Source organism: Triturus cristatus, chromosome 11 (genome assembly GCF_964204655.1).
Source record: "Triturus cristatus chromosome 11, aTriCri1.1, whole genome shotgun sequence".
Classification (NCBI taxonomy): Eukaryota; Metazoa; Chordata; class Amphibia; order Caudata; family Salamandridae; genus Triturus; species Triturus cristatus.
Genome location: NC_140594.1, coordinates 404,956,655 through 404,977,480, shown reverse-complemented (window position 1 = coordinate 404,977,480; position 20,826 = coordinate 404,956,655). Strand labels below are relative to the sequence as shown.

The 20,826-nt window shown below is 45.1% G+C and overlaps 1 protein-coding gene across 50 annotated transcripts in view; it reads left to right on the top strand.

Moving 5' to 3' along the window:
- The first annotated feature begins 2,365 nt into the window (after nt 1-2,365).
- CAMK2B (calcium/calmodulin dependent protein kinase II beta) overlaps nt 2,366-20,826 on the top strand; it is a 925,878-nt gene continuing 907,417 nt past the window's right edge. For all 50 annotated transcript variants that reach the window (XM_085635972.1, XM_085635963.1, XM_085635953.1 and 47 more), the window contains exon 1: nt 2,366-2,728. In XM_085635972.1, the coding sequence (XP_085492098.1) occupies nt 2,664-2,728 (65 nt within the window). In that variant the 5' untranslated portion in view covers nt 2,366-2,663. The remainder of the gene's footprint in view (nt 2,729-20,826) is intronic.

The window sequence follows — 20,826 nt, the reverse complement described above, 5'->3', positions numbered from 1 at the left end:
TACACTTTCTCAGTACTGCTAGAATAAAATAGTCTCTTCATCAGCGTGCCCAGGGCTTTAAGTGGGCCGGATCCTGCTGGTGCTAAGCTCTTTATTTTTGCCCTCACCCTGGGCGTGAAAATAAATCTTCACTTGGGGGCACTACCAGCCATCACCAGCCTTCGATGGAACCCTGGAGAGACTCCTTTATTATGCAGGTGCCACGAAGGAGCTAATCAGAGGATACGACCATCTGCTAATTATATGAAAGGGCATGCCATGGGGATATGCAGGAAGTGTGAAGGGCAGAGCGCAGGCACAGGCTCTACATTTACCAGGTCTGCAGTGATTAATGGTGTTGCATGCACAGCTGCTGCCAAGTAGTGCCAGCTTCTAGACATTTTTTCAAGCCCACAATAAATAAAAGTATTTTACAAATAGTTTTATTTATTGTTTCTAATGGAGTGATATTGTTATTTCATAGTATCATAATTATAGAATTGAAGCATTTTCAGGATTATTTACCTCAAAGTTATTGTTGTTACTCAGTCATCTTCTGCAGCTAACATCTATTGATAAAGCCAATAGCCTGGGCTTGTTTTAAGTGCATGCCAGTTGTTCTATTATATATCTGGATGCAAGAACATAAAGAGGCAGCTAAATACCAGCTGAAAAATTAAATGAACTGTGTGTGAAAAACTGAACTACAACTACCAAGACGCTGTGGGGTAAGGGCGCTGTTACATGCAAGCAGTACGTTCCTACCCGCTTTCACTGTTAAAAGGCTCTTGTGAGCCGCCCCCAAGCTGACAACTTTGGAACGCCTGAGCGCTATGAATGGGATTTTACCCGAGAAAATTGGCAGCATGTCCAGCAACCCGTAAATATTCTCTACTGATGAGGGAGGAATCTCGAAACACTGGTGTCTAGAGATATGATTTTGAAAGACTGCATTTGCTGAAAAATTATATGAACTTTGTGTGAAAAACTAAACTACAACTACCAAGACGCTGTGTGGTAATGGCGCTGTTACATGCAAGCAGTACGTTCCTACCCACTTTCACAGCAAAATACCAGTCAGGAAGCAGATATTTTTATCTTACTTGTTAAACCATGCGTTTTATTATATGTCACGCCCCTATGAGAGACCTCCCGGTTTTTACAACACACTTAAAGCCCTGGGAGTACAATCTATCCATTAAGTTCACAGCAGACTCCATGTGTACTCTATGTTTTTTGGGGTCTTTACATACAAACACATCCTTATTTGTAATTGTTATTAAACTGCGCAAGTGTTCTGACAGTAGAAGGTCTCTTTGAACACCCCCTTCCTGAAGCGTTACGTGAATAGCCTCAAAACTAACAAAACAAGTGAAATAAGTGCTACCATTCCTTGAACATTCAGTCAGAGCTCAACACAGTTTGTGTTGTTTGGTAATTGTTGTGCGCCTGCTAAAATAACAAACAACAAAGAAACGGTCTATTTAAAAAATAAAAAAAACAGAGCTTTTTCGTGCGCAGCCAGTGGCTGGACTCGGGAGTATGCACACTGTAAAGGTATCAGGAGTGTTTTTGTTGTTGTTGTTAACCCCTTCTTCCCTTAAAAGAACTGTCCAGGTTGGTCCTTAAATCAACTACTAATTTGCACTGGATTGCCATCGCAGGGACTAAATCCAATAAAAATAATAAGGCAATCCAACACGGGCATCTTAAACTCTGAGACCATCTTTTACAAACTCCAAGGATAGGCTGATGGCTGTTTGCATGCACCCACCTGCAACACTGTTGCGCCCTGGGGCAAAGCAGGCAATAAATTCCTCCAGAACACGGGCCTTACCTCCCGCCACCCGACAGCAGATGTCCCGTTTCTGCGGAGCAGCAGACTAACACCGACTTCCAAGGATGAAGGGCAGTTCCAAACTTGGATGAGGGACTGTAAGAAGCAGCAATCGGGAAGCTAGTTCAGAGTGATTGACACTTTAAAGGGCGGTTCTAGGAGGTGTTTTGTGACCGTAATGCCTTGCTCGTTGTTGTCCCTGGTGACCACATTGGTCCAGACACTCTAGGGGGCAGGCCAGCAGCGTTTACAAGGGCCGTCATAGGTAGCTCTTTCGCGCTACGAATGATTGACGGGCCTCCTCTGCGGAGTTCGGGAGCTTTGGCGGGGCCACCGCCTTCTGAATTTTGGTGCAAGCAGAGCCAAAATGTGTGCACCCCGCCAGGAGAGTTATTTCCTCGCACAACTGGGAAAAATATCGCCCAATTGTGCGGGAAATAGCCCAATCTGGCAACACTGCACTCCCCCTCCTCTTTCCCGCCCCCTCTCTTTTCGCCCTCCCCCTTCCTTTTCTTGTCCCCGCCTCCTTAACTGCTCCCTCCCTCTCTCACACACACAGTGTGCACCTGTCAAGCAGTCGGAACCCCGTTAGCTGCTGCAGCTTCTCCCTTTTCCCCTGTATTCCTCCCTCCCCCTTCGCCGCCTGTAGGTCTATTTATCTACCTTTACACGCGGCCCCCTCCCCTCTCCGGCAGGAGACCTCAAACCCTCTCCTCGGACGCCCAGGAAAAGGGGCAGGCTTGTTCCATTATTTCGCCGTTTGAAGCCTGAAAAAGGTGTCTTCGAGAAGCACCAGTGGTTTGGAGGGGTGCTTTCGGAGGAGATCCAGGCTGCGCCCACTATCGCCATGGCCAACACCGCCACCTGCACCCGCTTCACCGACGAGTACCAGCTCTACGAGGAGATTGGCAAGTAAGAGCCGTGCGATCTGTGTCGATGGATCTCTGTTGATAGCCCAGCGGAGGGAGACGCCTCACAATGGGGCGTCACAGGCAGCGCTCCCTACCCCCTAACTAACAATAGCAGTGCAAAGATGGTGGGGTGTATCTGCTTCTGGTAGCGCAGGGTCCCCGAGTGTTTGGGTTCGGTGGCGCACTGTCGCAGCATAGGAAGGGGTCGCCGCTTGTCACTGGTGCAGTGACCGCTCGGTGCCCCCGGCCGGCAGACATGCTCCGGTGTTGAAAGCCGGCCCTCACGGTGCAGTAGGCGCTCGGTCTGTGCGGGCACAGGCAGCTGTTAATGCGGCGGTGCAGAAGGGTTTCTTCCTGGCCGCTAGCATAGCATGTGGCTCTGACTGACTGCTGGTACAGCGCGAGCGAGCTCCCTGGCCCTTAGACCTGTAGTATTAGCCAGATGGTCGCGTGGTGATGCAGCAATTGCTACGTCTGACCGGTGGCATATTATTGTCTCCGAGCCATGGCAGCCACGGAAGTGCGCATACACGCAGCGTGCCCCGTAGCATGAGGTTTGCCTGGCCGGTGGCAAGCTCAACCCTGCACTGGTGTAGACAGCTGACCCCGCGCTGGCGCATCGCGGGACGTGTCGGCCCGGCGCACCCTCTGCCTGACCGTGTCACTGGGCCGTCAGAGCTGCACCAGCAGAGGCAGCTGACTCCACGCCGTTGCAGCTCGAGCTCAGCCACGCCTGGTCGTCAGACCCGTGCGTCAGGCTGTCAGACAGGCATCCGGCTGTCAGATCCGCACCGCCGGGGCAGCTGCTGCGGGGCTGGGCACGGCAAACCACCGGTAGCCTGCAGGGCAGAATGCTGCTTTTTGGCTAGGGTAATCGCGAACCCTAGCCTCGCCAGCCTGTAGAAAGTCGAGACTCTCTCTTAGCGACGCAGACTCATTGTTATGCCAGCGCCCTTTGTCTAGTGTTGTGACACCTATTCGTGCGGCCTCACAGGGCCCTAACGTGACGTTTTGGAACATTTCACCAGTTTCTCGTCAGAACTGCGGACAAAATGGCTTTTACGCGAATATTGGTTGGTTAAACGTCGTGTTTTCAGTGAATAGTCAGTCTTTCTTTTCTTCAAGCTCATCCGGGGTAGCTGAATATCGCCCGCTCCCTTTAAAACCTCTCCCATGCTTTTTTTTTAGCTTCCAATCCAACTGGCTCTGCAGAACCGTAGGGCGAGCCGCATGTGACCAGTGGCACTGAGCAGCGAGCGAATGACGGCAGCTTGCCCCACGCTGCTGCAGTATGGGCTGAGCTCCACTACACGCAGCAGGCACTAGCAGCGGCATGCTGGCAGATGGCCTATCCTGCTGCGGTACGGGCACAGCCTGCTCCACGGCACACAGCCTGGGCTCGGTGGCAGCTGGCCTGTGTGCTGCTGCAGTGTGGGCTCACATCGACCAGCCGCACCCAGCACCGGCTGCAGAGAGCTCTTTCTAGTGCAGGTTTCAGTCCGCAGTGGAGCGCACCACAGACCCCCACAGTTGTGCAGCGTGGGCCTGACAGTCCACGTCTGGCAATACAGAACCCACGCTGGTGCAGTGTGGGCTGGGGCCGCCGACTACCCGCATGCAGCACTAGCGTCACAGACCCACACTTGCCCAGAGTGGTCTTTGCCTTTCTGGCCTACTGCGGCCTCAACCGGCACCACATGCTCCGCATTAGTGACCGATCGGCTGCAGCCAGTACCTGCACCATAGGCACCGCATGGGTGTTTAATATTAATATATATACATACATACACATGCTATGCCACGGACAGTAAACTTGTGTACTATGGCTTATGCCGAGCATTCCCTCCATGGGCGCAGTATGGACGGAGTCCGAAAGTCCGCACAGGGGCCTCGACACTGGCTTAGCACGAGCTCTGCCCGACTAGCCGCAGTCCGCACCGCTATCGGACCCTACACAGAGGTGCAGCGTGGGTTATGTTTGTCAGGCCACATCGAGTACCACTAACCCCACACAGGTGCATTATGGGCTCTGCCCTACCGGTCACACCTGGTATCACCACCTCCATGGCGTCAACTATCGTAACATAACTCAGTACTTGTCTCTGCATGTCTAGCTTGCCTGGCGGGGCTCAGTTTCTGAATGCGTTGTTGTGTGTATGCGTAGGCTGGTAACGTTATATGTGCTTGCATACATGTGGTGTTTTATTTTCACGGGGCATATCCGTTTGCGTCCATTGGAGTTTGTTTGTGCACTGTGACTTTAGATGGCCTGAGAGTGTGTTCTTGCCGCTGTGCTCAAGTCTTTGTCCATCTTTGTGTATTTGCCTCTGTATGTATCAGTGTACCTATGTGCCTGTCCTTTTATTTGTATGACTGTCTGAATTTGTCTCTATGTGCCAGTTTGTAGATTGTGCCTGCTTGATTTGATTTTTTTATGTCCGTTTGTTGGTGTTTCTCTGTGGCTGTTTTTGTTTGACTTTGTACCTTTGACAGTTTGTGTGTTTGCCTTTTAGTGTGCCTGTCCGATTAGGTGTCTCTGTGTCGTTTTCTGTCGGTGCCTGTCTGTCATCAAGTATTTCCCTGCTTGGCGATGTGCGGGTTGGCCTGTTGACCTTTTGTGTCTGTGTACCAAGATACTTTGATTTCTTCTAATTTGTATATATATTTTGTGCTGTAATTTTGTCTCTCTATCGTGTGAACCAGTTGTGGTTTTCGCGGGTCTAGTCATCTCGGACAGTTTATCACTTCCTGTCTGGCTACATGTGCCATTGAATGTCTACGTATATTTTTGCGAGCATGTTGGCCTGCATTGTTCTTTGTTATGGTATGTGCACAAACCGTGCTTCCAGGTGTTCGTGTGGTTGTCTTTCTGTTTGAGTTTAACTGACTCTGTTGTGGACTGTGGTATGCATGCGATTCTATCTATACATCAGTTGAAGCTTGCTGTCTGTCCGTGTATCTGTAACTATTTGCTTGTGTGTCAGCGTGCCTGCTTGCCTGCATGTGTTAACAAGTGTACCTGTCTGTATGTGCTTGCCTTTCTGTCAATGCACCTGGTATTTGTTTGTTTGCCTGTGATTTCATCCTATGTCCACCCATGCGCCTGTTTGTGTGTGTGCTATGGGTGTTGTGATGTCTCTCTGCTTGCTTTCTTCCCACTTGCTTCAGAACCCCCACACTGTTCTCCCATGCCTTCCTTGTGTCCCTCCTTGGTTCTTAACATTCCTTATTAACACCCGCTTGGCAGGTAACTCGTCCGTGTGGTTATGGCGGTGGGATACACCCACTCTCTCGGAGAGAGCTGTTATTGTGTAGGACTGTGAATCCCAGAGGCATAACCAGCCCAGCAGGTGATATTTGGAATAAGGCAACACTTTAAGGTTTTGTGAAGCGCCTTGAGGCAGAATGCTGAGCCTGGACGCGTTCGAACAGGTTATGCCTAGGGGAGAGCAGACTCACTCGGTGACTCTTCCCCCACTCAGTCTGCTGATCTTGCTCCCTGCAGTGACCTTTTAAATGAGGACTAGTGTGACCTATGAAAGGGGTGTGAATATTTAATTATTGCTTAACATATCGATCCCCACAGTATAGGCTAGTGCGCTATGCTATTTTAAAAATCTAATACATACTGTCACCCAAGAGCTGGCATTTAATAGAGCACGTCTGTGAGCCACCCTTATCTGACACCTGTGCCCAGGCGCTAGGAAATCTGCGGGGATGTTGGAAATGCATTCTTGTTAATGTTTGTAGTTACAAGTGCAGTGTATGTTAAGCTGGGAGTGCAAACCTTGTTTTACTCCAGGGCAAACAATACTCTTGGACCCGTCGAGCAAGTCAGCTGTGCTCTCATGCTAGTCCTGGCTATGGCCCCTGAAGCGGACCCCTGAATACCTTGGATTCCCTTAGTACATAGTGTTACAGCAGTGCTCTCACAGACACCTGCCTCTCATGCCATTTAATAAATACTGGTCTACTGTGCGACCCTAGAGCATTCTGATTACTGAAGTCCGTTTTTAGGTCGAGCCTGGGCAGCACATTCACTGCTCTGAGGGGCATGCTGTAATCTGGTATGGATGTGAAGCTCCGCCCACTCTCCTCCCATCTTTTCAATTGGCTCCTGCTACTGTCCTTTCTAAATGGTTGCTTCTGATTCGTTAATAGGCTTGTTAGTCCAGCGTTAGTAACACCTAGCCTGCATTTGTAACCTCCCATGAAGACTGGACTTTTTACTTGTGTTGTTAGTCTGTTTTAACTAACGTCTGAGCACTATTTTCTTTAATACTTCAATCTAGCTGCTTTTGCAGGCATGACAGACTCTTCCTAACTCACCCTGTTTTCATGACAGTGTGGCGCTCTATCACGAACGCAGCGCTATCTTTCAAAAATGCGCCTCTGCCATGCACTGCTTATGAAATCACATAAAACATCACTCATGACATGTATGACAAATCGTTTATGACCTCACTAACAACATCTCAGATGACGAATGACTAGCTCATTCATTTGAAAGTGTAATATAACTTGGGCTTTTTAAGCAGACTGCAGTTTGCTGGTGTGGCTAGAAGATGGTTCATTTTTCCAGGGTTCCACAAGGATATGAAAATGTGAAAGCATTTTGTACCATACATTCCCCTACCCGCAGGTCATGAGCTTCCTTGCACCCGTGATCTATTTTATGCTATCTGCTCATTTTTGGGGGGGATTGGATGTGGGAGAGGGTGTTCATATACAGTTACAGAAATAGAGTTTTTTTTTTCCTTTGGTCAACAGGGTTCCAGAAGCTAACATGTTATACACAACAATCATAACAAAACCGATGAGGAGGCTACTAATGCTTCCCAGCACATAGCCTCAACCAACTTCTAACCCCTCTTATGTTTTTGCTTTCCTGTCTCTGGCTTGGGGCCTTTCGCCCAAGGCATATTAAAGTCAGCACCAACAGAACTCAACCTCTTGCGAGCCAATTAAAGAGCTTATATCTTTGGAGGGGGGAGAAAAGGCTGAGGGGTGGGAGTAGGCCGCCTCGTTACAGCCCGCGTATGTTTGTCCCTTTTAGTTCTGACGTTCATTGGAATGTTATGTTGTTACTGTATTTATTTCAAGATTCTTGTCACGACAATGTAGCAAGCGATGCAGGCTATACGAAGTTCCGTGTATGTAGTGGGAATATAATAAATACATATTACTGATTATAACATGGTTGTTATGCAGTGCTAACTCTCTAGGGCCACTAATTTTTTTTATATATTGTTTAATTGTGATGTCATTGTATAAAATTACTTTTTAGGATATTGTTTTATGTGATTAGTTTTAGTGAACAATTTTACCTGTTGATGAATTGTAAACGATGACGCTATCGTATATATGTTTTAAACTGATGTATTTCTTTTATGGTATTACCAAAACCTAAATAAATAGTATTTCGATTAATTTTGATTGAATAATACACTTTTCACCACATACCAATAACTCAGTACTTTGTCCAACTCAGTATACATATTTAGTATCCGCTGGTTTCTTCGGAATTGGAACACACATATGTCTAGTAAAGGTGCCACGGGTATGCAATCAAAGAAAACGGACTCTACCCCTCTGGCTAGGTAGAAAAACACAGCCTTCATAAGGCTTCGGTTTGCTCCTCATACCTGCGCCCTGGTGCCCATGTACCTGTTGCACTCATTTTAGCTATGCACTTGTAAGGGGGACCTCAAAGGGCATCTTACCACTGTAAGAGTTCTTAATACGTGCAGGAGCTTGCCAGAACTCGGCACAATAACACATTTTAGAGCACCAGAACTTAACTGAGATACTTGAATTTATGACTGACATTTGCATATGTTGCAAGAACCACTGCTTTGCTAATAACTCTGAAAAACGAGCACATATTTTTGCTTCAAGAAGGGCACTGCTAGCATAGGCAGTAGCATATGGACACTCTAGTGTTTCATCACACCTCCATGCACGGAGCCCATGGGCGCCTGCAATTGGCTGCAGTGGCGTAGCAATGGCGCCTTGGACCCTACCACAGGCAAGGAAAAAACAGCGGTAAGTGGTTGCCAAGTGGCAAGCTCGTGACCCAGCATGGCAGCAGAAATGGGACTTCTACTGCGCAACGTTCCTTTTTCCCCTCAGGTTTCTTTAAAACTGTGCAAGCTCTGTATTTTGTGAAGTCGGTGAATTAGAAAAAGTGAAGTTGGTAGATGTACAATATTACAGCTTCAAACACCTCTTATTTGGGCACCTGCAGGCAGAGGCATGAGACCGGTGGAGGTCTGCATGGTGAGTGAGAAGTCGCTGGTGAGGGTAGGGACCTGTGTAGGCAGCAGTGGCTGCTGTCTATTCTGACTCCCTAGCCAGATCTCCCTCTCCGCCTCCTAATGGGTGAGCCTCAACAAGCTGGAAACCGGGGGGCTGGGCTCTGCTTCCGTCTTATCTGTGTGTGGCTTTTATGTTGACCTGAAGCCTGCCAACATTTACAGTTCTGAAGGAATACCACTCCACAGTAATGTCTTTCCAACAGTTGGCCTTGAAATGGCAGGGTTAAGTACTGTTTTTTTCTTTTCATATCTTTCTACCTTAGTAAGACTGCAGAGTGATTGTACTCATGACCAGGGTTCACTCTTGCAATATTAGGCTGGCTCAAGAGGTGCTCCAACACAGGTACTGCACCCCACTCTCCTCGCAGAACTGATTCTCTGTCCCCCTAGTTGGGGAGAGTGGCCTCATCATAGGCTGTCAGGTTTGTAGAGCACAAGTGTGCTGTGAGAGGTACATGAGAATTGTCAAATGTACCCCAGTTCTAGAAAAAGCCAAAAGGGTAATTCTATTGTGGAATAAAAGTTACACGTTGGCGCGAAGGAATAGTGCTAATCCGCTCTATTCTTTCGCTAACATGTTTTTATTGATTAGGGAGCAGGGGGGGGGGGTGTCGGTTTTAAGGACCTCCCTCCCTTCTAGTGTGGTATTATATATGGAATAAGTCTTCATCCCTTTTGAGTTTTTAATACGAAAATTTCAAGAGATTCACCTTAAAGCTTGTATAGATTTTAAAACATGTATTTTACTCCCTTTTAGAGAGCAGGGATGGACAGGGATTTCAAGCACAAAGTGCACAAATCCCAGGTATCCTTCAAAGTGAAAAGGCCATGTTCTTGCTAGTGATGGGCAAAAGAGGTACAGCTGAATTATCCAACATCTGGCTTTTGGCCTTTCCCAAGTAAAACCCTGCTTCCGTCTTCAAATGAGTACGTTGCTGTTTGGGAAATGTAGGTGTGGGATCTTGCCCCTCTCTTGTCACCTGAAGCGGGGTTTGGAATGCATGTGTGGAATGCAGACTTTGAATTAAGATAGCTTTGTTTTGAAGATTCCGTAGAAGCCAGTTGTTCGTGGCTGAAAATAAAGGGCTCTCTGGTCCTTTACTTCATTGTGTGTCATCATGTCAACCATGTTTGAGTGCTTCACAGGAACGGTCCCTCCTTTGGTATAAAGCTACCAGACCATTCGTCCCCTGGGACATGAGTGTCACATCTGTGTGTTGATGCCACTAGTCCTAGGCAACATGTACGGGAGAGGAGCAAGTAGAGAACGAATTGAAATCACTCAGTGAGGTCTGCTGGTGAAAGACAGATTACCCCATGCATCAATGGAGAAGACGGAGGTAGACTCTATGGGGTCAGCTGGTATCTGCACTCTTTGGGGAAACCAACAGTCCAGGCAAAGTTGCTTAATAAGCACACCATCTACTGAAATACCTACTTGGGTTTAAATGGCAAGTTAAGTGAAAAATAGCTTAATTGTATATATTTGGATTAAAGCAGACATTTTTCTAACACCGGTTTGCCCACCCAGTTTGCGGCTTTGACGTGCAACTATCAAGGGGAAAGAAAGCATGATGCACTCTGTCTGCCTGCACATTGAGAACTGTACAAGTGTTTGAGCCTAGATACACACCCCAAGGCCTAACACAAGTCTGAATATTAGTAGTAGAAAGTGTGTTTAATGTCGGTTCAGGAGTGCTGGATCCATGTGACATTTTCAGTACATGCGCAGACTGTGTAAATTAGTTCAATCTATATTTATTGTATGTAAATTAATTTTATGTAGATATCCCAGAAATCTAGCATGGCTGGAGGCACGCCTGTTGTAGAATGGGTAGAAGTGTTACAAGAATAGTGTACAAGGTGTACCAGAACCAATGCACGTTCAGTCAGAGGCATTTCTCCGTAACCAAATAAGGCACCGGGTCTAGAGCTATTGTCCAATGCAATGTGTTTGAAAAAGGCATGTGGTTTCCCCCCATACGTGGGGTTTGTGACAAACGCCCAGAACGTTTGTTTGTGTGGATAGTGAAGCCCCCCTTGACACAAGTGCATGAATGCTGCTGGATAAGTGTACACTAAAAAAGAATAACACTCCAAAATACAGGAGACAAATCCAAGAGCAATAAGGGCTTAATGAGCTCTGTGTCTGGTTTAGGACCAGCACAGGTAACAGATTTAGTTTGTGAAATTTAAAGACTTTGTGCATTAAAAGTAAATATTACAAAGTTCTGTTGACATCAAGGTTGCATTGGATTTGTTTTCGACATGTGAAGCAGAATTCAGAAAAATGAATGGCAGAAAAATTTCTTATTTCACATTGAAACCAGGAAGGTCCTTTTTAGAAGGATGGCTCACATACGATTACCTTGTTAGGTAAGGTATTTTGTTTTAGTGCAAAAGACAATCTGAGCTAGCTCCAGAAACTGGTGTCAGTGTGATATACAAGGGCAATATATATAAATAGCAGAGAATAAGACACATCCTGAAATACAGCTTCTGCAACATTCGCAGTTTCACACAGACCATAAATGACAATAGACAACCACATTTGTGTCCTGCTAGTTGTCAAAATAGTCAAGAAACCTGCCCATGGATGGGCATACATACATTTTTAGCTCTTGATCAGTCTTTCAGTTACGCACAGTCTCTGTTAGTGGTAATCTCAGCGCCAGGATACCTGTCGGGTGGCAGCCGCGCTATATAAGTACTCTATATCTACATACATACATACATACATACATACATACATTTACCAGAGCAGCTGTCTGGAAGTTCAGGCTGATGGTTCATCTCAGTTGGGAAGATCTACCATTCTCTCAGTGTTTGAAGAGAAGACCAGGTTCTTTTGTCTTCACAGTAGTAAGATACAATCTCCTCCTATTCTTAGAAAGCGGGGGGGGGGGGCATAGCATGGGAGGATGAGTACAGCAATGCCCGATAGGAGATCAGTCCATCTCTCTATCATTTCATTTGCAATCTTTCTCGAGCAGTCTTATTTCTCGAGCAGTCTCTGTCCTTTCCTCTTTGTGTCTAAAGGCATGCTGAAATTCAAGGAAGTGTGAAGATATGAAAAAGTCTACATGTCTGTATCTAACACTTGATCTCTAGTCCATTGTGCTGCAGGCATCATGCTCCACTCTGATTTACTTCAGCACCAAGACAGTCAGCATGACACTGCAGCACATTCTCTTTTGCAGCATCTTCGGCTCTCCTGTCGCATAGGGAGTTAAATGTTTAGCAGCTGGTCTAGTAAGGTTGTACCTTTACTTCCCTTCTCACCCACGGTTCATTACCGGATGAGGTCCGTTCACTATTGCTTTAGGATCGGTCATACAGCTGACTTACCATATTTAGAAAAGAGTGCTCATTTTGATACTTTTTTTTTCAAAATGAGTTTATTCAGATTTTCCTATTAAGAATGCAAAAGACAACATAGCAGCGTTTTTTCGCATATTGACAGATACAATGTTATCCAGAGGTTCTTTGGGGGAAGCAGGTCCCAATCTGGAGAGGGGGGCCCAACATACATATTCATAGCCTGAGACAAGAGAGATGAAACCACAAACCTCCCTCTTCGACCATAGTACCTGGTAGAGTGGCGCGTGCAGAGAACAAGGGGGCAACAATCCGGCTCATTTTGGTACATAAGGCGTCTTTATGGAGAAGGCCTAATAATATCACTATTGGCCAGTTGTTTACATTGCATTGGTGAATGATCATTGGAGAAGTCTGAAATACTGCCAGGCTGTAAAAATCTGCTCTGCGTGTCAACATTCGTTTTCCAATGACGTACCTCAGACGGTGAATGCATTTCTGCTGGCAGTTCCAATCACATAATAATAAAATAGCGCTCAGAACTGATTGACTTTGCATTCTTAAAATGGTTAAAGCCCATAACCGCTTCCAGCAGCCGGAGGCTGTGGTTCTGTTAGGTCACTAATCACTCAAGCGGTGTTGCAGAACTCTTTCTGCAGTGGCTCTATCCCTGCTCCTGAAATTGAAATGTATTATTGGGAGAGCGGTATTTTAACATATGGCCATAAATATAACCCCTGTTGGTATTTTTGTTTCCATCTACATGCATGTTCAGCTAGCTGTATTTTATTACTACCAGTGGTATAGTGTGTGTGTGTGTGTGTGTGTGTGTGTGTGTGTGTGTGTGTGTGTGTATATGGGTACCTTTTGGATGGTAATCCCAACAGCGTGTTGATTTGAGCAGAATGGTAATTTTAATACTGGGGGCATTTTGTCTCCAATATAATCCCCATTACCAATGCACATTCCGGCTACATCCGATTAAACAAATTGAAAGTTTTGATCCATTTCAGTGGGGAAGCAAAGTCTGTTCTGGTCTTTTCCCCAACATGTCACTCATCGAATGACTAAATGTGAGAATGATTCTAGTCCCTGTAGCTCCGGTATTTTTCACCCACACATGACGACCCTTAGATGGTCGCATCTGGCAGCTGGCATATGCTCTTCCTTCAATATGTCCTTGTCCAAAAAGCTTTTTCAATCAGAGATTTTGCTGTGCTTACGGGTCCTGTATAAAGATTTAGCCAATTTAAGCACATAAATTATTTTCCTAGAATTCTTACAATACATGCAAACTGAAGAGTTCAGGGCACTTATTCACATACTCGGACTTTCTTTGAGAGTTCTCTTAAGCATGCACCATATTTGCCAATTTCAGGCGCACACTTAAAGCAGCATCAGGTGTTGCACGTGCTTCGTTATGCACCCCTCATTACCCGGGAGAAATGCATTTTAGTACTGCTGGTTGTCATGAGTGAAGGATGTCGGTATATTCACCGTGATAGAAGTCTGCCACTCAACAGATCTATCTGATTGTGGATTTAATAGTTGCAACTTTAAAACAGGTTGTAAACCTTTGGGAACAATCGGTATTCAATGTTTCTACTGTAAGCAGGGTGTCTTGTTAGTTCATGAAAATTATAGTAGTGATTCACAACATATATTCCTGGGCTGTGGAGATGTATGTCACAATCCCTTTTTTCTGAAAAAGCTGATCACCTGATATGTGGTCATGATGGTATGCTATTGATCTTTACACCTCCTAGTACTGGTGTTGATGTCATCTCTTTGAAACGTGTAAGATCTGTTCTGAAGGCTACTTTTGGGGGAACAGAAAGCGAACCATAGAAGTAGAGGAAATGTTGAATGAAATAAGCACCTGTGTTATCTAGATTTTGATTGGTAATGACTTGCATAGCTCTGGAACGTGGTAATGGATTCAAATTGTCCACCAGGTTCACAGGCTCTCTAGTTAACTTATAGCTAATTACCTTTCCCCACATATATCAAAACACAAAGCCCTGACCGCGTTCCTCCATTCCATCCAAAGATACCTTGCAGTTGTTTTCAGGGTTCTCTATACTCAACATGCCCCACTGCTGCATGATTATCATGGAAGCACACATTTAATTCAAGGGACTCCTGGTCAAGAGGCACCACTCCCAGACGTATCCTTCAGCAGCACACACTAGGAAGCCTGCAATTCCAATCATCCATCTTGATTGTTCTACAAATGAGCATGACTGTGGGTCTACCATAATTTTGAACACATTTTACTCCCCTGTTTAGAATTTGGGATATCTTTATCTCCTACCAGCTCTCTCCGAAATCAGATCAGCATTTGAGAATAGTAAGCCGTTTACCGTTGCAAATATTTAAAAGAAATTCGAAATCAATAAAAAATGAAGTCCATTAGTGTTCCTTCTGAGGCAGTCATTAGTGACCTGATAATTCCGATAGGGCCATTAACATGAGTTACCTGTCTCTTCGGCATTCTGAGTTCTGTGGGAATACCGAAGATCTATGGTGTTTCACTTGGCGATTTCATCTGCTAAAAGCAAGTAACTGGGAAAAATATTCCGTAATCAAAAGGAAATAAGGTTTTTCCTTGGTATTCCCCATAACCCTGCAATCCCCGTTATTTCTGTGCACCTGAAATTGCCAGAACCCCAAGGGACAGAACTTCTAGTGGAGAACCATGATTATCAAGGGCCCCTCGTAATCCGTGCCAAGGTGCTATTTTTTCCTTATACATGTCTGTACTTGCATGACTTTTTTAAAGTGCTTATTGTAATAATTATGATAAGCTGCTCAGCTGATAAAGTGTAATAATATATGCTTAGATATAGAATTGACCCTTTCCGGAAAAAAATGAATTACGTTTTTTTTAAGTTCAATCAAACTGTGTTCTTGGAAACCAAGACTAAATGCAGCTTGTACTTCCAAGCCACATACTCGGAACATATTCAGAGCGAAATTGGCAGAATTTAAACCAGGGGTCTCTAACCTTTTCAGTAATAAGAGCTACTTCTGTTCAGTGTAAATCATCCTGAGCTACTAATATTAGTGCCATACACATAAGAAAAGATTTTATTAGCGGCCACCCTATGCAAGATTACCACCCATGATCACCTCCGTGCAGGATTACCAGCAGTAAGGTAAAGAAGGCTTTTTAAGTTTCGGCCCTTGGCACCAAGGTAATATTGTCATAAATCTCCCAATGTTGCGTCATTTATTATACAAATATCAGTTATAAATATAGTATGGACATTAGGGATTTTGAAAATAAAGTTTCGGCTTGAATACTTGCTTTTCAATGTTGGTATACATATTAATTAATTCAACCTAGTAAAATGTCCTAGCTAAGTAGGCTGGGCTGCACACAGGAGAGCTACTCGCTGGAGAGATACCAGTAGGTCACGAGCCACTCGTCGGGGAAGCTTGATCTAAACTGTAGTGTAGGTATAGCGACTCCTCCTCTTTAGATACGTTTTTCCATTTCAGTCCATCCACCCTTGCTTAGGCCAACCTCCTCTTTAGAAAGACACATTGTTGAGCTGACACCCAAAACCTCTTATTGCAATTTTTAGTGTTGGAAAGAAAAATAATATCCAAGGATGCATTTCCAATCATAACCATTTATTTTCCCTGGGTTAGGCTAATGCAGAAATGGGCTCCTCTCTCTCTCTGTCTGTCTGTCTGTCTGTCTGTCTGTCTGTCTGTCTGTCTGTCTGTCTGTCTGTCTGTCTGTCTGTCTGTCTGTCTGTCTGTCTGTCTGTCTGTCTGTCTGTCTGTCTGTCTGTCTGTCTGTCTGTCTGTCTGTCTGTCTGTCTGTCTGTCTGTCTGTCTGTCTGTCTGTCTGTCTGTCTGTCTGTCTGTCTGTCTGTCTGTCTGTCTGTCTGTCTGTCCGTCCATCCATCCATGTGCAGCATACACTAACGTTCTCTTAGTTCTGTAAATACTATGCTGTTTAATTTGTAATTTTATCCGTATCCGGTTTAGAAATATTTTCCATTTTTTTTAGGTAACTCATTCAGCCATGTTTTTTATTATAGGTTTTTTAAACGTGTACATCCTAAAAAGAATTTTGCTTTTGGAATTGATAGGTTAAACACCTGCTATAATGTATCCCTAACTTATGCAACGTGTGTATTTTCCCATATGCGATATATTGCCTCCAACACACATTTTTCTGAGTGTTATTTTTTTGTTTTGCATATGAGCGTTTTCTGGTGGGTTAATTCTAAATCTGCCATCTGTAAATCCTGAGTTTTGGCTTAACCCTCAAACCTGCATTGAATCTCTTTAGGCAAGCAGCCTTTACTGTTGCCATAGAAACAGTTCTATCTACACGCTCTTTTAGCACAATGATGGTCAAATGGAGCATGCAGGTATTCATATTCTTTGACGATCTAAAATTATGCCTGGTCCTTAACCCGTGCTCCATTCTCAATCTCCCCACACCCCCCCCCAATTGAGAGTTCTCTTTATGCAAATAAACATCAGTCTCTTTCGCATTATTTTATTTCTTAATGAACTGTATGTAGTGAAGCGCTAGTCCCAAGGGCAACTGAGCAGAGTATATGTTTAAATAACGTGTGCAATAATCACAGCATAGTCGCGTATTGCCATTAAAAAGCTAACTAGGGCCGTTTACAAAGGGGGGAATAGCCCTGCCAGACTTAAAACAGTATTATTGGGCGCGCAACTCTGTTGTCAATCAATGGCTTCATATTTCATTGTCGTAACCAGCCTACCGGTACAACAAACCTGTCCTGCAACCATGAGGCTACCAGAGAGCGATCTATAGTGTGCAACATCACAAACCCCTCCCTTATCTGACAAGTGTTGCACTCGCCCTGTGGCACACGGCACTTAATGATCTGGGTTGGCATGGCAAGATTCCACAGGCCTCTCCCCTGTGGGACACTGCACAACTAGGTACATTGAGGGGACTCCCAGATTTCAATAAATGGGGCCTTATTGGCCTCTCTAAGGTAGGGGTCCTCTGGGCACACGGAAGGGTTGTCCCATTTGCTGAGCTCCAAGACCAATATCACCTGGTGCCCACTGAAACCTTGTGCTATCTACAAATTCGCCATGCCCTGCAAAATGGTCTGGCAAGGGGGGGGGGTTCCCGAATCCTCCCTACTAAAAGATAGATTATTGACTGACTATATGCCTAACAAAGCAATCTTCCTCACCTATTGCAAGATGGTTAATTCCCCAGATGCCCTGAAATGTCTCCGTGGACATTAGGAGAGGGATCTTGGAGGTATAGAGGATGATGAATGGCCTGAAGAGATGGCATACCCCGAGAGGTGGCCATTCGCTCTAGATTCCGTCTGGTGCAACTAAAGATTCTACACAGATCCTACTGTGCATGCACCACTATGGTAAAAATAGGAAGGACGGCATCCGTATTGTGCCCCAGGAACTGTGGGCATATAGATACATTTTTCCATAGGATCTAGGAGTGCCTAGCCATTCAACATTATTGGGAAGCGGTCATCCATGGTTTAAACCATGTCTGTGGGAATGATGCTTGAGGCTTAGTAAAGTGGTGCCTCATGAATATCTGGGAGACCACTGACCTCAACCACATGGAACAACAATCGATGACTTTGGGTTTGATGATTGCTAAACTCAATATAACACGTTTATGGTGGGCAAGTTAAGCCCCACAACTAGATGCTTGGAAACTGGACATGGACTGGTGTATGTTAGTAGAAAGGGTTGTCTACAAAGGCAGGAGTTGCTCTCATAAATGGATGAAGATCTGGAGAAAGTGGAATGGTTATCGAGGGGGTCTATGTGTCCCTGTTGTCCCTACCAATGGGGCTGCAAAATGTCTGGGACATGTTGGACTGGGGGCCATCTGTGGGGCTGGGTGGGGTGGGAGGTTGTGGAGTCTCAGGGCCTGTGAGAACTGTGTTGATTTGAAGCTGTTTCTGTGCTACATAACATTGTATTTGTAAGAACAGAACTGCATTACTTTATAAACGTGTTCCGTAAAAAAAATAAAAAGAGTTTGGAAAAAAATAATAATAATCCCTGCATAGAGAGATACTCGATATAAAGAAGAGCAGAATCTATGCAACGTTTAAAAGTTTTGCCCATTGCTTTGTACCTGGGAGTGGTTAAATGCATGCAGGGGTTAGTACCAATGTCTTGGTAGCCAATCTCGCAGCATCTGTGACCATCTTGGCATGCTCATCTGACAGCTGACAGTACTGATCACAGTCTAACCTGTAGCCAAAATACCCTGCGTCTCTGGACTCCTCAGAATAAAGCCCCTCTAGGATCCTCCGACAGCAGAGCAGGCCCAAACAACCACCCCTTTTTCACTCCACTGGTTAACAAACTTCCCCATTCCCAAATGTCATCAGAGCAAGCAGATCGTTCAGTGACTGCTGGGCTTCAGGACTGCATCTGAGGCTTTAGTCCTGCCTAACTTCAAGGCCCACTGGCTAATATTTTCCTGGATTTAGCATGTAGTATATTTTAGCTTGATTAGAGCTGCCAATCCGTTCACCTCTGCTACCACACTAAATTCTCACAACGGTCACTCGACCCAGCTAGTGATATATTTTCAGGAACATTGGACTTCTTGCAACATTACCACCTTATGTGATAGTACAGCAGTGTGCTCCAGGGCCATTGGTTTCCCGCAATCCTTATTAATGTAACCACCAAAGCAGGCACACTTTATTTGTGGAAAGGCTATCATAAGGATATCTGTCCCTTTAAAAATTCTTCCCACTTAATTATTCTTATCTGCATATGGGGACCTAGACATGTTATAATGTTTTGAACTCTCACGTGCCGAGGATCAGACCAGGTTTTTGTTAAATCTTCCCGTACTTAATTATTGTTGATGGAGTTATGAGTATTTGTTTGTGTGATCCATGTGCTTCTTGGTGCAGGACAGTAATACGCTGAAGTTGAAAAACCCACCATGAACTTTAGCACTACACCCAACTTCTCTTTTTGTTGTTGTTGGTCAAAATGCCAGTTTTAACTATTTCAGTTTTCTTTAAAATGTATGCATGTTTTATCAATGACATTTGAGCAAACAAATTGTGTTTTTTTTGTTTTTTTTTTTTTGTTGCCAATTTGATTTGAAGGATCCTTTGTCAAAGATCATTCAGTGCCACAATAAATACATCTATCTCCCTTGAGTCAACTTAACCAAAATGTTGACGCCAAGAGAGAAGTCTTGACAAATCACAACAAATATTTTTAATAGATAAAATAGCCCGTCCAAACTGTATTCTAGCCGAAATACCCAATCCATCTTCGAAGGACCACACAGATAAATAGATTCTAACTTCTGCATACTGTAACAATGGAAGTAGAACCGAAGCAGATGGAACGATGAACTGGGTCACCCTATAACTGAGAAACAGTGGATGTACTGCTGCAAACAGACAGGAGAGATCTCCGCCAGCAGCAGGCTTAGAATTATACACTACAAATATATCCATTGCATATATTATACGCCAGCGCGGATGTACAGCCTGAAGATTCGCGACAATGATCACTGTGCCCGATGCGGAGGGGAAGGGGCCGACTTTAGGCATTTGGCCTGGGATTGCCCTTCTATACAGCGTTATTAGGCAGAGGTACTTGCTGCGCTAGACCTCATGACAGGCCTACACATCCCTGCAGACCCCCTTACTGCCCTGCTAGGGTACACAGAACCCCTTGCTGCCAAAATGCGCAAATACACATCCTTGGCGTTACTGCTCGCTAAAAGAAGAATCGCATGTAAATGGGGCAGAGGGAGAGCGCCGAAATTTAAGGACTGGATCCGGGACCTTACTTATTGTCAAGAACAATCACACATATATGCAGACCTTCTGCCCCCCTCATCCCGTCCCAAAGACATATGGGGCCCTCTGCAGGCTTATTTACTAGAACATGCCACTGACACGGACATTGCCACGGTTGCCCCATGGCGAGTAGCGAACGTCCCCAGACGAAGCCTTTTATCTGGGCCCGTACACATCGCACATTGGAGGGCAAGGGTCCTCGCACGTTTTATAGGTAACAGCATTCCAACAGAATAGTCACACTTTGCTACAATACGGTGCATCAGTGGAGCCGTTTACTGTCCATGCTTTTGTCGTTTGTTAATGGTTGATACTACATGCGTACAACGCTAATCCTTCCTGTACAGCTGAATGCCCCCTTCTAACGTGGCCGGCCCGATAGAGTTGTAGGCGGCTTGCTGTGTATTGCCCTACCCCCTCCTAATACGTTATCTACACACTTGCAATGTCGCATTGCCGGCCCGGTTGGGGTTGTAGGCAGGATGCTGAGATGTACACTTCTTGAAGGTCTATAATAAAAATAAAAATAAAAAAAAACAATGGAAGTAGAAGCTATTCAATTAACTGTTCTGGGAAAGGAATATTTATATAGCTCTTACTACCCCAGACGAGGCGTCCTCTATATTGGC